Raw genomic sequence first — 12,055 nt, 5'->3', positions numbered from 1 at the left:
TTACTTGGCAAAGGCTGGGTGTCCTGGAGTGGAGGAATGAACACAAGCAAGTCCCGAGTGGAGGACGATGCCCCCAGGGGCTCCACTGGCCACAGTGTGGGACCAGACACGGAGCTAGTTTTAAGAGAATGCGTCAGAAACATTGTATGAGACTTGGTTGTTGTGGGTTGTTTTTTCTTTTTTTACTTCTAAAAGGAAATGCTTTTCTTTCTCCTCACTCAATACTTTGTGCTTCTTGTGGTTGATGCCCTGTGCTCTAAAGGATCGCAGCTACTAGGAGGGATCACTTCATAACAAAATGACTTCCCTTCATGTTCTGGGATATTTCAGTTTGGCAGTAGAGCTCACAGGGTTTGAAATAAAAAAATGGCATTGGTTCCTTCAGAGAAAAATAATCCAAACCTACCACAATACAAGCCAAACAGACCGGAATTGTTCCTTTTCCCACGAGGGGCTTGCCCTTCTAATGGTGTGGGTAATTTTGATAGGACCTTCTTTCTGAGGGGGTTAGCTACTGAGAACTGCCTCTTCTCCCGGTGAAAACCCATTGTTAATTTCATTACAGCAGGCCTCAAAGCATATTTGAAAATAGAAGTACTTTGGTAACTCTCCATTCTCCTGCCCCGCCTGCCTCTCAGTGAGGAGACTCCCGTTTTCTCACAGGACCCCTCCAGTTGCAGTGTCTAATCTGAACCTTGCTTTATTGTCACAGTGGTAAATTAGGAAAGACTTTAGTTTCATAGTGTTTATTGAGCTATGCGTGTTGTAAAAAGTAAATGATAACCAGGGGTTGGGTTCAGTTTTCTCTCATATTCCATCAAGTCCAGTTCTATAAATTTTACAATGTCAGACTTTTTCTATTGATTGTTAGGCCAGTGTTCGTCAGAATAAAAGTGCAGGACCATGCCTTTTCACAAATCTTGTTTTCTGTTAGCACTTCCATTTCTTAGAGACTTGGAAAACATTGCCTTATAATACTTGCAGTTTTTTCCTCCATGCATAAAGATTTTCAAATCAAACCATGCTTTTTTCTTCCTTGTCTCATACCTCCCTTGTGTCTTATAGCCCGTGATTTGGCAAAGTTGTGCAGGAGGGCTCCTGAGCCCCCAGTCACATGAGAATTAAGGCAAGAAAAGAAAGGACCAGATGGCATCAAAAGATAGGCCTTTTTAGGTCGTTGGTGGTTAAGCTCACAATCTGGTTACCAGCGGGGAGACTGGGGGAAAGGGTAGAGAGCAAACAGCACCATTGTGAGGGAAGAGAATTCTGCTGTACAGTTTGTTTTAATAATTTGCTGGAAAGACACACACATTGAGAATGAACTTTCCGAGTTAACTTTCCACTGTGCATTGACAGGATCTAGGCCATTGCCCTTGGAAGGTTGCTTTTACGGGCGGCAGATAAGAACATGCGGAGGGCTGTGTAGCATTTGGGTGGCACCTTTGAGGTGTATCTCCTTGGTCAGCCTGCTGTCCATGAACCCTACTCTCCAAACAAATGGCTCACATACAAGTATAAAACTAGAGGCCTTACCATTTAGTTCCTGCAGATAGATCTGTCCCAACGGGACAGCAGAGGACATCATACAGTTACCCTTTTTGAAGACTTTATTTATAAAACATGGGAAGCGGCAGTGCTGGCCTTTGTGAGACATGCCCTCTCAGGGTGTCTTCTTGGTGTGAGCTGTGTCTTTGGACATATTTGTAATTGCCTGATTAAAAAGTTTACTACAAAAAAAAATTTACTACTGATGAGTAAAAACTATTCTAGAGGGTCACCTGCCTTTCCCTCTTCCTCTGGGCATTACTTAACCTGAATCCTTGGCCCAGGCAGCTCCCAACTTGACAGGGCCCTCATAGACTACCAGACCTCTGAACTGGTATTTCCTTAAAGAATTCCAACTCAGTTGTTTTCCCTTGAACAAAAAACTTCAGGTATTCTTCATTTTAGGGTTAAGCTTAGTTCCCAATACATGAATTTGAATCCTTGACTCTTCTTTCAATTACCTTGAAAATCCTTGTTTTTTTCATAAACAAATTTAATAATCCTCCAACCCAAAGTCAAGTTTCAACGTCTTTTATAAGTCTGCCTCCTCCAGTTACAGTCTTTCCTTTTATTCAGAGTCTTGTTCTTGATATCTGTATGACTGGATTTCACTAGGAATCAAATGAAACATTTTGTTTGTCTAGATTATAAACTCTTGAAGTTTACATTTTTTTTTTAACTTTTGTCACTCAGGCAAGTATCTGGAACATGACCAAGTACATGAGTCACTAATAAACATACTGTTGAATGATTTTTAAAAAGAGAGTAAAGAGACATTTCAATACCGTTAGTTGATTTCTGCTTAGGTTTTCATGTGACTTAAACATAATTCACAGGACAGAAAATTGACCCACCTGTTTTTTCTTTGATGTGAAACTACATTAAGGATTCATTCAGAGGCTTAAACTAGAAGTTATTTCCTATACGTACACTAAAGAAAACAGGCAAGTTGTTTTTGTGGTGCCATACTTGTCAACTTTGTTGCTTTGTTAACTTTTTTAGATGACTGAACTCAGTCATCCAACCTCTCACGATTAGCAAGAGAGCGCCAAGCTCATTGTCCACCTTCAGTCCTGAGTGAGTGCAGTTGTCAGGCATATGCTGTAACAGTTTTGAGGCAGATTTTAAGGCACTCTTTACTATGGATGTTTGTTGTTACTAGTTTGCTCGCCAAGAGCACCCTGTGATTATGTGAGACTGCTCACCTAGAAGTTTTCCAGTTGAAAATGAAAATTATACTGATGGTTCTGTAATTCTGGTTAGCACAGCAGGGAGTGAGAGTAGCACTAAAATTGTTAAATCTCATTAAGGGGAATACATTCATAAATCTTTAGAGAAAAACTGTCTTAAAAGAGTCCTTTCTCCATATCAGGTATAGTAGGTTTCAGCCTGGTTGCCAATTATTAGAATTGAGTTGTTGAATTCAGTGGAGATTTGGAGTAAACATATTAATGGACTTGGTAGTTATGTCCATTAAATGGACCTAGTAGGCTGGACTAGTTGGTACTGGAAGAATCTTAAAAATTCATCAGCCAGGCCCTCCCTGGTGGCGCAGCGCGTTAAAGCACAGCACTGAGAATCTAAAGCCGCTTCTGCATGAGTTCAATTCCCACCTGCCCCGGAGGTGACCACATGGCGTGGCAGACCTCTCCTGACCCGCCCGCTGCTCCCCTCAGCAGTGTACTTTGTCGATCTGCCTGTTCTGTTCCCCACTCTGTCTCTGGTGAAGCCTCTCATCGCCCCTGAGCCTCTGGCCTGTACCCCAGTTCTGTACGCACAAATAAATAAATCTTTAAAAAAAAAATTCATCAGCCAAATCTCTGACCTCACTATCCTTAATCATGCTTCCTTGTTGGTGATATAACTGACTACTTATCAGCTACTACTACTTGTTAAAGTTGTCAGCACTTGAAATTTTCATTTGATGTTATTTCTCTATGCGTGAATTAGTTTGGTGGGTGAGCTAGTAAAGTCACTTTGGTCCTCTAAGGAAAAATTGGAGGAATTGTTTTCTTCCTGGTAGAGTTGAAACACTTCCTAATTGTTCAGTTATAGCTTTCTTTAAGTAGTAGGAGTCAACTATGAACACATTTTAAGAAGTTTTTTTCAGATATACTATTAAGTGTTGAATTATGAAGCACAGACCCAAAGATGTGGACTAGTATTATTGTAGGATGAAAAGAAGGGCCCAGAATGCTCACCAAATGAATATATATAGATGGCAAGGGAGGTAAATCCATGAGGCTCTCTGCTAGCTATTTCCCTTGACTTAGCCACTAGATGGGTGGACCAGCAACTACAGTGACTGAGTAAGGAGTTATGTCACGTGGCGTTTTTTCCAGTGTGTGGAAAATTAGAGGTGGGTAATTAGAGCACAGAGAGAGGGAGAAATAAAAATGAAAAGCTAATGGATTGGTATATCTAGTATAAGGAAGCAGGGGCTGTTGGTAGGCTGTTGTTTCAATGACTAAGATTGACCAGAGGGCATGTATTTTGTCTAAGTCTGTCCTGTTTGGTCACAGAATTTTGCTGTTTCTCTTGTGTTGAATCTTGTAAAGATGCCATTTTTATAAGTGAGCAGTGATCTATTATCAGGCATTGCACATGGTTCACCCTAATATATAATAATGTGTGATACTATAGGACCACTACTGCTAGAGAGAGAGTGTGTATGTGTGTGTGTTGAAAGACAGGAAGTGGAAATATGTGAACATTTTATAGCTCCTTGGACACCCCAGCTGAAAATCCCTGCACAGGGCCTACAGCTTTAGGTATTCGGCATCAAGCACAATAACCCTAGTATGCTTTTCTACCTCCGCATTAGTGCAGTGGAACAGTTTGTAGGGCAGGTTAAAAATGATCATCCCTGATGGAGATTACAGTGAGCACAATAATCTGAAGTGGCGGTCTGTAGTTCCTGTCTGGAGACTGAACATCAGCAGGCATGCCTGCACTTGCAGATAATTTAAAACCAAAGAATTAGGAGTGTAACATGGTTATAGATAGAATAATGTGCAAATTACTATTTGTCTTTAAATAGACTGTAGGATGATTTTTTTGTCAAATATTCAGACTGTGCTGATTTTGTTTTAGACGAGCTCACCTGCGCCTGTGTTTAGAACGCTTAAAAGTTCTGATTCCACTAGGACCAGACTGCACGAGGCACACAACACTTGGTTTGCTCAACAAAGCCAAAGCACACATCAAGGTAGGAATCTTTACTTTCGTATTTGCATGTGATTCTCACAGTTCTGGGTTAATGATGATGATTCCTATTCACATAGGTCAGCTAGCTCACCAAACCCTCCTTAGCTGACCTCAAGCAGTCTTTCTAAAACACTTACGAGCTAATCTGATGGGAACAACATAACCTAATTAAACTAAATTGATTGACAGCATAGCCATTTGAAGAACTAAAGATACTAGGAAAATAACAGTTCTTTGCTGGAAAGAAGAAGGCTGTTGTGCCCTCTGGTGGAGATGAGTTCACCTGGTGTGCCCCTCAGTATTTTTCCATTGCCTCCACTGCAGAGCGAGTTTCTCTTTTGTGGAGATAACTTTACAGACTTGGAGAATTCTAACCTTTCCCAGTCATGTAGCATTCATTACACACAAAAGTGACAGCAGTAATTTTTGCTGTTTAAAAGTCTGTATTTACATATGTTTCTAGATAAACATATACATGCTTGTTTTGTGTATATTCATGTTTTCTCAAAGAAGTCTTAGAGATGGTAGGTAGAATTCATTTTTATTGTTTGCATTGGACTCTATGCAAACTTAAATATTATTTTATCATTTTAGAAACTTGAAGAAGCTGAAAGGAAGAGCCAACACCAGCTAGAAAACTTGGAAAGAGAACAAAGATTTTTAAAGCGGCGACTAGAACAGCTGCAGGGTCCTCAGGAGATGGAGCGAATACGAATGGACAGCATCGGATCAACTATTTCTTCAGATCGTTCTGATTCAGAGCGAGGTAGGCAGTGTTCTTCTTCTCTAATGAAAAACTAAGCATCACTATCCTGGATTTAGGGAGGGTAGGTGAGGAGGCACTGTGTATGCATTCTTCTTAGAGAACACTGTTAGCAGTCATATTTGTATGCTATCGCAGCATTGTCTAGCAATGTTTATATGAAGTACGGAACACTTTTCTGGAATGTATGCATATGCTTTTAACTGTATCTTGAAACAGCTTTATATTTGTAAAAAGTTTAAAGTTCCCTGTAGAAAATTAGTTTTCAGATAGCTTTTACCAGATTCCCAATAATATTAACATCTTAAGTAACCACAATATAGTTATGAAAAGCAGGAATTTTCATAGTTTTATTACATCATCCATATTATTCTGTGTCACCAGTTCTCCAACCAATGCCATTTGCCTGATCTAGGATTCAGTGCAGGACCCCACACTGCATTCAGGGACTTCTCAGTCTATTTTTTGTAACCAAGACACTTGAAGAATACTGGCTGGTTATTTATTAATTTCCCTCCATTTGAGTTTGTCTAATGTTTTCTTATGTTAAGATTGAGGTTATACATTTGGGGGAAAAGTATCACAGAAGTGAAATTGTCCCCTTTTTAAATTCATTATACTAGGGAAATACATGATGTTGATATGTTTTATTGAACTACCAATCCTTACCAGTATTAACTAAGTTTAAAAAAATATATAAATTAATATAGAATTTACACACTTTTCATTTCTCTCTCAATTCATCTTCAGCAAAATTAAAAGCCCACCAAAAAGACATTGAGTTTTACCGATCAGTTCATCTGTAGCTCCCACCAGGTTAGGCTTCTCCACAATAAAAGGTCCCAGAGGTGAACTCCAGTAATTTTAAGTTTTACATTTTGGAAAATAGAGTGCATCCACTTCAGAATTCTCAAATAAAAATAAAAACAAGAATTTTTTTGTAAAATTTCTTGATTATGGAAATTTTCAAAAATATGATAATGAACTCTTGCATCACAATTAGCCAGTTTGAACATCTGTCAGCATTCTGTCATTCTTGTTTGAACTATCCTGCACCACTCACCTTCACCATTTTCTGAAGTATTTTTAATCTACCCAAATAATGCTGACAGTTTGCCCTAGTACTTCAGTGGGCACTCCTTTTTGTATCTTTAATAAATGGATATTAAAAAACATAATCATGGCGCTATAATGATCTCCCACAAAACTAGTAAACTTAGATAATTTTATGTCATTTAATACCCAGTCTCTGATTTTCTAGGTTTCTCAAAAATGGCAGTTTACCATTGTATGTATGAATAAGAATCTAGGCAAAGTCTACTTTGCATTTCTTTCATATATACTTTAAAAAATACTTTTATCTGTTGTAGTTTCCCTCCCATGCTCCCCCCACCCCACCCCACCCCGCCCCAAGCTATTTACTCACTATAGGAATTGGGAAAGTGGGGTCACTTAGAGAAATTCCCACATTCTTGGTTTGACTAAGCAATGCCCATGGCTAACATTTAACATGTTCTTCTGCCCCTCCTAATTCCTGTATGTGATGGGTACATCTGTTGGATTCAGCTTAGACTCTTCTTTTATTAAACACAAACACACCACATATGTGTACTTCTTTGTACTTCCTGTTGCACCAGTATCATGTCTAGTTGTCCCACTCTGGTGATAAGATTGGTCAGTGGGCTCTTCTGGTATCCTTTTGATAAATTTTGGTAAATGTACCAACTTTTCACTTATGTTTTTGGAATCACTGGTGATGGTTGTCCTGATCATCATTACTACATTTTTACCGCCACAAAATAGTGAATTTTTAAAAATTGTCATTCTTCTTGCATTTGTCAAGTTTTTCTTTTATATAAAGAACAACATTTCATCAACTTTTTTGGCTACCCAGAAATAAAGTCCAGAAAGGGAAGGTAAATGCTTATTGTGTGCTTTGTCAACTTCCTGAATAATGACTTTGGTGCCTCAGCAACCTCCAAGGTTTATTTTGTTTCGCTGTTTATGAACTCACAAATGTTTTCATGTGTTGACTGCACTATAGTTATTCTAATTGTGTCAATGCCCAAATTTCCCACATTGGTTCTGTTGAAGTGTTTCACATTGGTCTTTAATCCCTTTCAACATAACCGTAGTTCTTACACTAGTTTCACTAGTAAAATTTTATTTTTATGTGGTTTTGAAAAACAATGGTCTGCCAGACAACAAGAACCTCAAGGATATGCCACATTTATGAGTGACAGTGAGGTGTTGCAGAAGGCAGACTTCCGCCCTGGTCTTCCTATACTGCTCACTAGGGTGTGACCTGGTAGGTCTCTAGGTTTTAACTGCCCTCCCTCCATCATTCAGTGCTCAGGTGTTTGGTACTCCCAGTGTGTTAAGAGCACCCAGGTGTCAGTACCTTTTGAGTACCAGTCTTGTGTTTGGCCTTCTTTCTCAGTGTTGCAGGGGTCTTTAGTGACATCTCCAATTGGCTCAGCTACAGCAGCCTCACTTTGTTTTGACTGTGTCGGGCCAGCTTTGTTTGATTGGGCATCTTGATTTTGTTACCCAGCTGTAGACTGGCTGCTGCTCCGAGATACTGGGAAACACTAGAGAGCCTGTGAAGCATTCATTATAGATACGAAGCAAATAGTTATGAAATGACAGTATTATTTGTACAGCTTGCTTGGGTAGCTGCCTGCATGTTAAAAACAGGTCACTAAAACTTTTGAAGCTGTTAGCCTGTTAGCTGTTTTAAAAATGGCTCTTTTGAAATAATTTTGTCCTTCTTGGGCTCAGCAAGAATTTACTTTTTCTAAAGCAGTTGTGATCATTGTGAACATCCTCAAGTCAGCAGCAAATATAAAACACCAGACTTTGAGTTTACTTTAAGAGAACTAACATCTCAAAGTAATTTCAGTTCTTATCGGGGGGAGGACAATTTTTCAACTGCCTTGTATTTTTTTAAATATTACTTTTTATGTATTATTGATTATGCAATATTTCACGAAATACCAATATTTGGGTCATATATGGAATTAGGGTGGGTTTCTTTTAAAATCGTATTTCTTTTTTGAAGCTAAATACCACCACCGAAATGCTTTTATTGAATCTTAACTATAGATTTAGCTTTAACCCATAGACTTTTAAGCCTCAGGCCCTCATTTCCAGCTAGATTTGATGTAAAAAAAATTTCAATGAGTTGAAGACAAACTCTTCGGGGTCCACTTTACAATGACTTATTTTGGCTGCTCAGCAGTCAGAAATCGAAATCTTTATGATGAATCCTAGAAGTGTATAGAACTATCTGTAAAATACCACCCATACCACCAAAGGCCTGGATGAATAAAGTCTCTAATTGTCTATATTAAGTATATACTTTTTTTTCCCCTTTAAGGCAAGTCTGATTAATAAATAGCATTGAGAATTAGTTTCTAGTTTAATGCAAAACAGATGTTGTTAAACCACTTGGGTTTGGGATCTTTTAATATTGAGCACTAATTCCTAACCAGGCTGAGTACATTTGGTGGGAGGTCCAGACGGACTGGCGTCAAAGGCTTTAGCAAACTTACTGCCTAAATTGAGACACCACTCTATACCAGACGTTCCCTTTTGTAAAACATCTCTCCATCTCTTTACCTTCATGAAGTTATATTCCCCAGTGATGGTAATTCTGTATAACTGTCATTTAATACTATACAAAAAGTAATCACTTTTCCTTATACTCTTGTTGCATTTTGAAAGTATACGAATGCTAGGTTGCTAACATTCCTTTTTTTCCTTTGACAGAGGAGATTGAAGTGGATGTTGAAAGCACAGAGTTCTCCCATGGAGAAGTGGACAATATCAGTACCACCAGCATCAGTGACATTGATGACCACAGCAGCCTGCAGAGTATTGGGAGTGACGAGGGTTACTCCAGTGCCAGTGTCAAACTTTCATTCACTTCCTAGAACCCAGCATGACATAACAGTGCAGGGCAAAATGTTCACTGGGCCAATTCAATCCAAACAATCTCTTAAATTGGGTTCATGATGCAGTCTCCTCTTTAAAACTAAACACAACAAACCTATACTTGAACAAAAGGGTCAAAGACCTCTATTTAAAAGCAAATACTTGGGAAAAAGTGTGGCAGAGCCTCTCTAATAGAACAAATATTCATATTTGAAAATAATAATTTCTGATGGTAGCAGAGAACTTGTGTGAAATCTTGATTTTAGTTGATCTGAAAGATGACATTGGAGATCTCATCCTCTTTTTCTAGTTTGCTCATACTACACTGAGTAGACACATTTAAGGGTGGGATTATGAACCCTTCCTGAGTTTTATGGTCCTAAAAACAAAACAAAATCAAACCTTATAGTAATGATAATCAGGCATTAATCTTAGATAACTAAAGAGCTATTAAAATTCAGCCTGGACAGCTTATCATGAAGCCTGTGGATGATCAGTTCCTTAAAAAAATCATTTCATGCTCTGCAAAGGAGAGACTCCATGAAGCCTTTTGAAAGGGCTCATCATGCGGCTCAGCTTTCTTTTGGACTCCTGCTAAGCAAGCTGACCTCACCTGCATTGTTAGCATTAGGGCACCTGACTGCTAGCTTAACGGTCAGCTGCCTTTAGGCCCATGGGCAGTTTGGGGGCGTCCATGCTTAACAAACAGCCTCTGTCACACAGGGCCTGAGTATGGATTGAGGGGCCAGAAAGAAAAAGCCCCACATGCCTCTGTCTGAGTGGGCAGAAGTTATGCACACAGATTGGCAGGCCAAGGTCTGAGCCATGGCAGCATTTTTATTTCAGATTTTGATAACTGTTTGTATGTGTTGAAAACCAAAATGACATCTTTTTAAAATAAGCTTGTCCATAAAAAAACATAGATGTCTTTTATAGTGGAAAAACACATGGGGAAAAAAATCATCTATTTTGATGCAGCATTTGATAATGATAAAACACCTCACACCTCACTCTTTATAGTGCACAAAATGAATGAGGTCTGGGCTAGGTAGAAAAGGTCAATGCTGTTTTTGTTTTCTTTTAGAATCATTACCTTTTACCAGCTTTTAACCATCTGATATTTATAGTAGACACTATTATAGTTAACATAGTTAATTAAGTTCAGCACTTGTCTCATTTTAATGTAAAGATTTGCTTCCGTTTTCCTACAGTCTCTCCTTCCTCACAGTCCCGCTGTGCAGGTGCTATTGTTGCTCTTACCAATATTTTCAGAAATGTTATTTTAAGTGGAATTTCTAGCCTGCACTTTGATGTCATGTGTTCCCTGTCTTTCATACTCCATGGTTCCCCCAGGCTGTCTCCCTTACCCCAGGAAGCCTTCTTGGAGACCTTACCCCTGGCTGTTTGGACTTTGTATACTTTAAATAATTTAACTACCCTTAATTACTTAAAAAAAAAAAAAAAGCTTTATGATTTTCATAACTTATTGCTGATTTTAATGGGTTGTTAATTTCAGTCCTGTAGTTTTATTTTGTTTAGATAGGGCTGGGCAAGGAAAAAGAAAATAAAGACAACCATATTTAGCAGTGCAGTTGTGTGTGTAATGTTAGACTATCCTTGTAAGTAGCACTTTAACAGCTCCCACTGCTTCTGTATATGAAGTCTACCATCTTGGTCATACACAGGCCTCCGCATATACTTCCTTGTTCTTGTGCTCTTTCTGTGCCTCCAAAAATATTTTATACTTGATTGTGCTATGTTTGAGTGGAAGAACTTCTTTGAAGTAGATGTGTGTGGAAAATGCATGCTTTTAGAAGCCCATTATTAGAACTTGCTACTTCAGGTGCTGGGGACTTAAATGAAAAACATAAAACACCTTTTTTTCTGTGGCCCAGATAAATTATTTGTGTTTCCATTTATTACTCTTGGCCTGGTCAAAATGTTGCTCTATACATTTGCTTACTTTACCCTGGAAAGTAAACAGAAGCCAGTGCCTGCCTATGCTTCCATTTTGTTGTGTTCCATGGCATTCATTTGCATCACTTACCTAGGGCTGGACTTTGGGTCTTCATTCGGGTGAATGTGAGGTGCTGCCATTTTGCGTAAATATATACATGATGGTGGGCTGGGAAGTCTTTGTCACAAACCTATCATAATATTTCAACTGCCCCCTAAATTACTCCTTCCCTGGGTTTGTTTTCCTTGGGGGAAGGGGATGGAATGTATGATGAGTAAGAAGTATTAATTTTTAAAAAAGACAAATCGACTTTGAAGACATAATTGCAAGAAATAAAAATTGTGAATGAAGAATGCCCGAGTGCTTTTTGTACCACCCACCCTTCTCAATGAAGGAATAGGAATTTGTGTAACACCTTGAAAGGCAACTATTTCCTAAATGTCTGTGACTGCACCAGTAGTCCAGAATTAATGGTAATTTAAATCATTGTTGTTTCCTGTTCTATGAAATTTAATAGGTCTTGACTAACTACACATTGTTTAAGAATTTCAACTGCTTCAGGTAGTACACAAAATCTACTCGAACTTTTTAAAATATCCCTTTCAAGATACCTCTATACTGTTATCCAAATTGAAAACAAGGTTAGT

General features: G+C 38.6%; 1 protein-coding gene across 2 annotated transcripts in view; it reads left to right on the top strand.

Annotated features, from left to right (window-relative positions):
• Positions 1–11,769, top strand: part of MXI1 (MAX interactor 1, dimerization protein) — a 70,165-nt gene extending 58,396 nt beyond the window's left edge. Inside the window, exons 4-6 of one of the 2 annotated variants that reach the window (XM_004680448.2) lie at positions 4,639–4,753; positions 5,347–5,518; positions 9,287–11,769. In XM_004680448.2, coding sequence (XP_004680505.1) covers positions 4,639–4,753; positions 5,347–5,518; positions 9,287–9,450 — 451 coding nt within the window. In that variant the 3' untranslated portion in view covers positions 9,451–11,769. The remainder of the gene's footprint in view (positions 1–4,638; positions 4,754–5,346; positions 5,519–9,286) is intronic. The other variant, XM_004680447.2, reaches the window with a different exon arrangement.
• The last annotated feature ends 286 nt before the right edge of the window (positions 11,770–12,055 follow it).

The sequence above is a fragment of the Condylura cristata genome, unplaced genomic scaffold (assembly GCF_000260355.1).
Source record: "Condylura cristata isolate star-nosed mole 26May11 unplaced genomic scaffold, ConCri1.0 scaffold00011, whole genome shotgun sequence".
NCBI classification, from domain to species: Eukaryota; Metazoa; Chordata; class Mammalia; order Eulipotyphla; family Talpidae; genus Condylura; species Condylura cristata.
The sequence above is the reverse complement of the archived record's forward strand: the minus strand, read 5'-3'. Positions and strand labels throughout refer to the sequence as shown.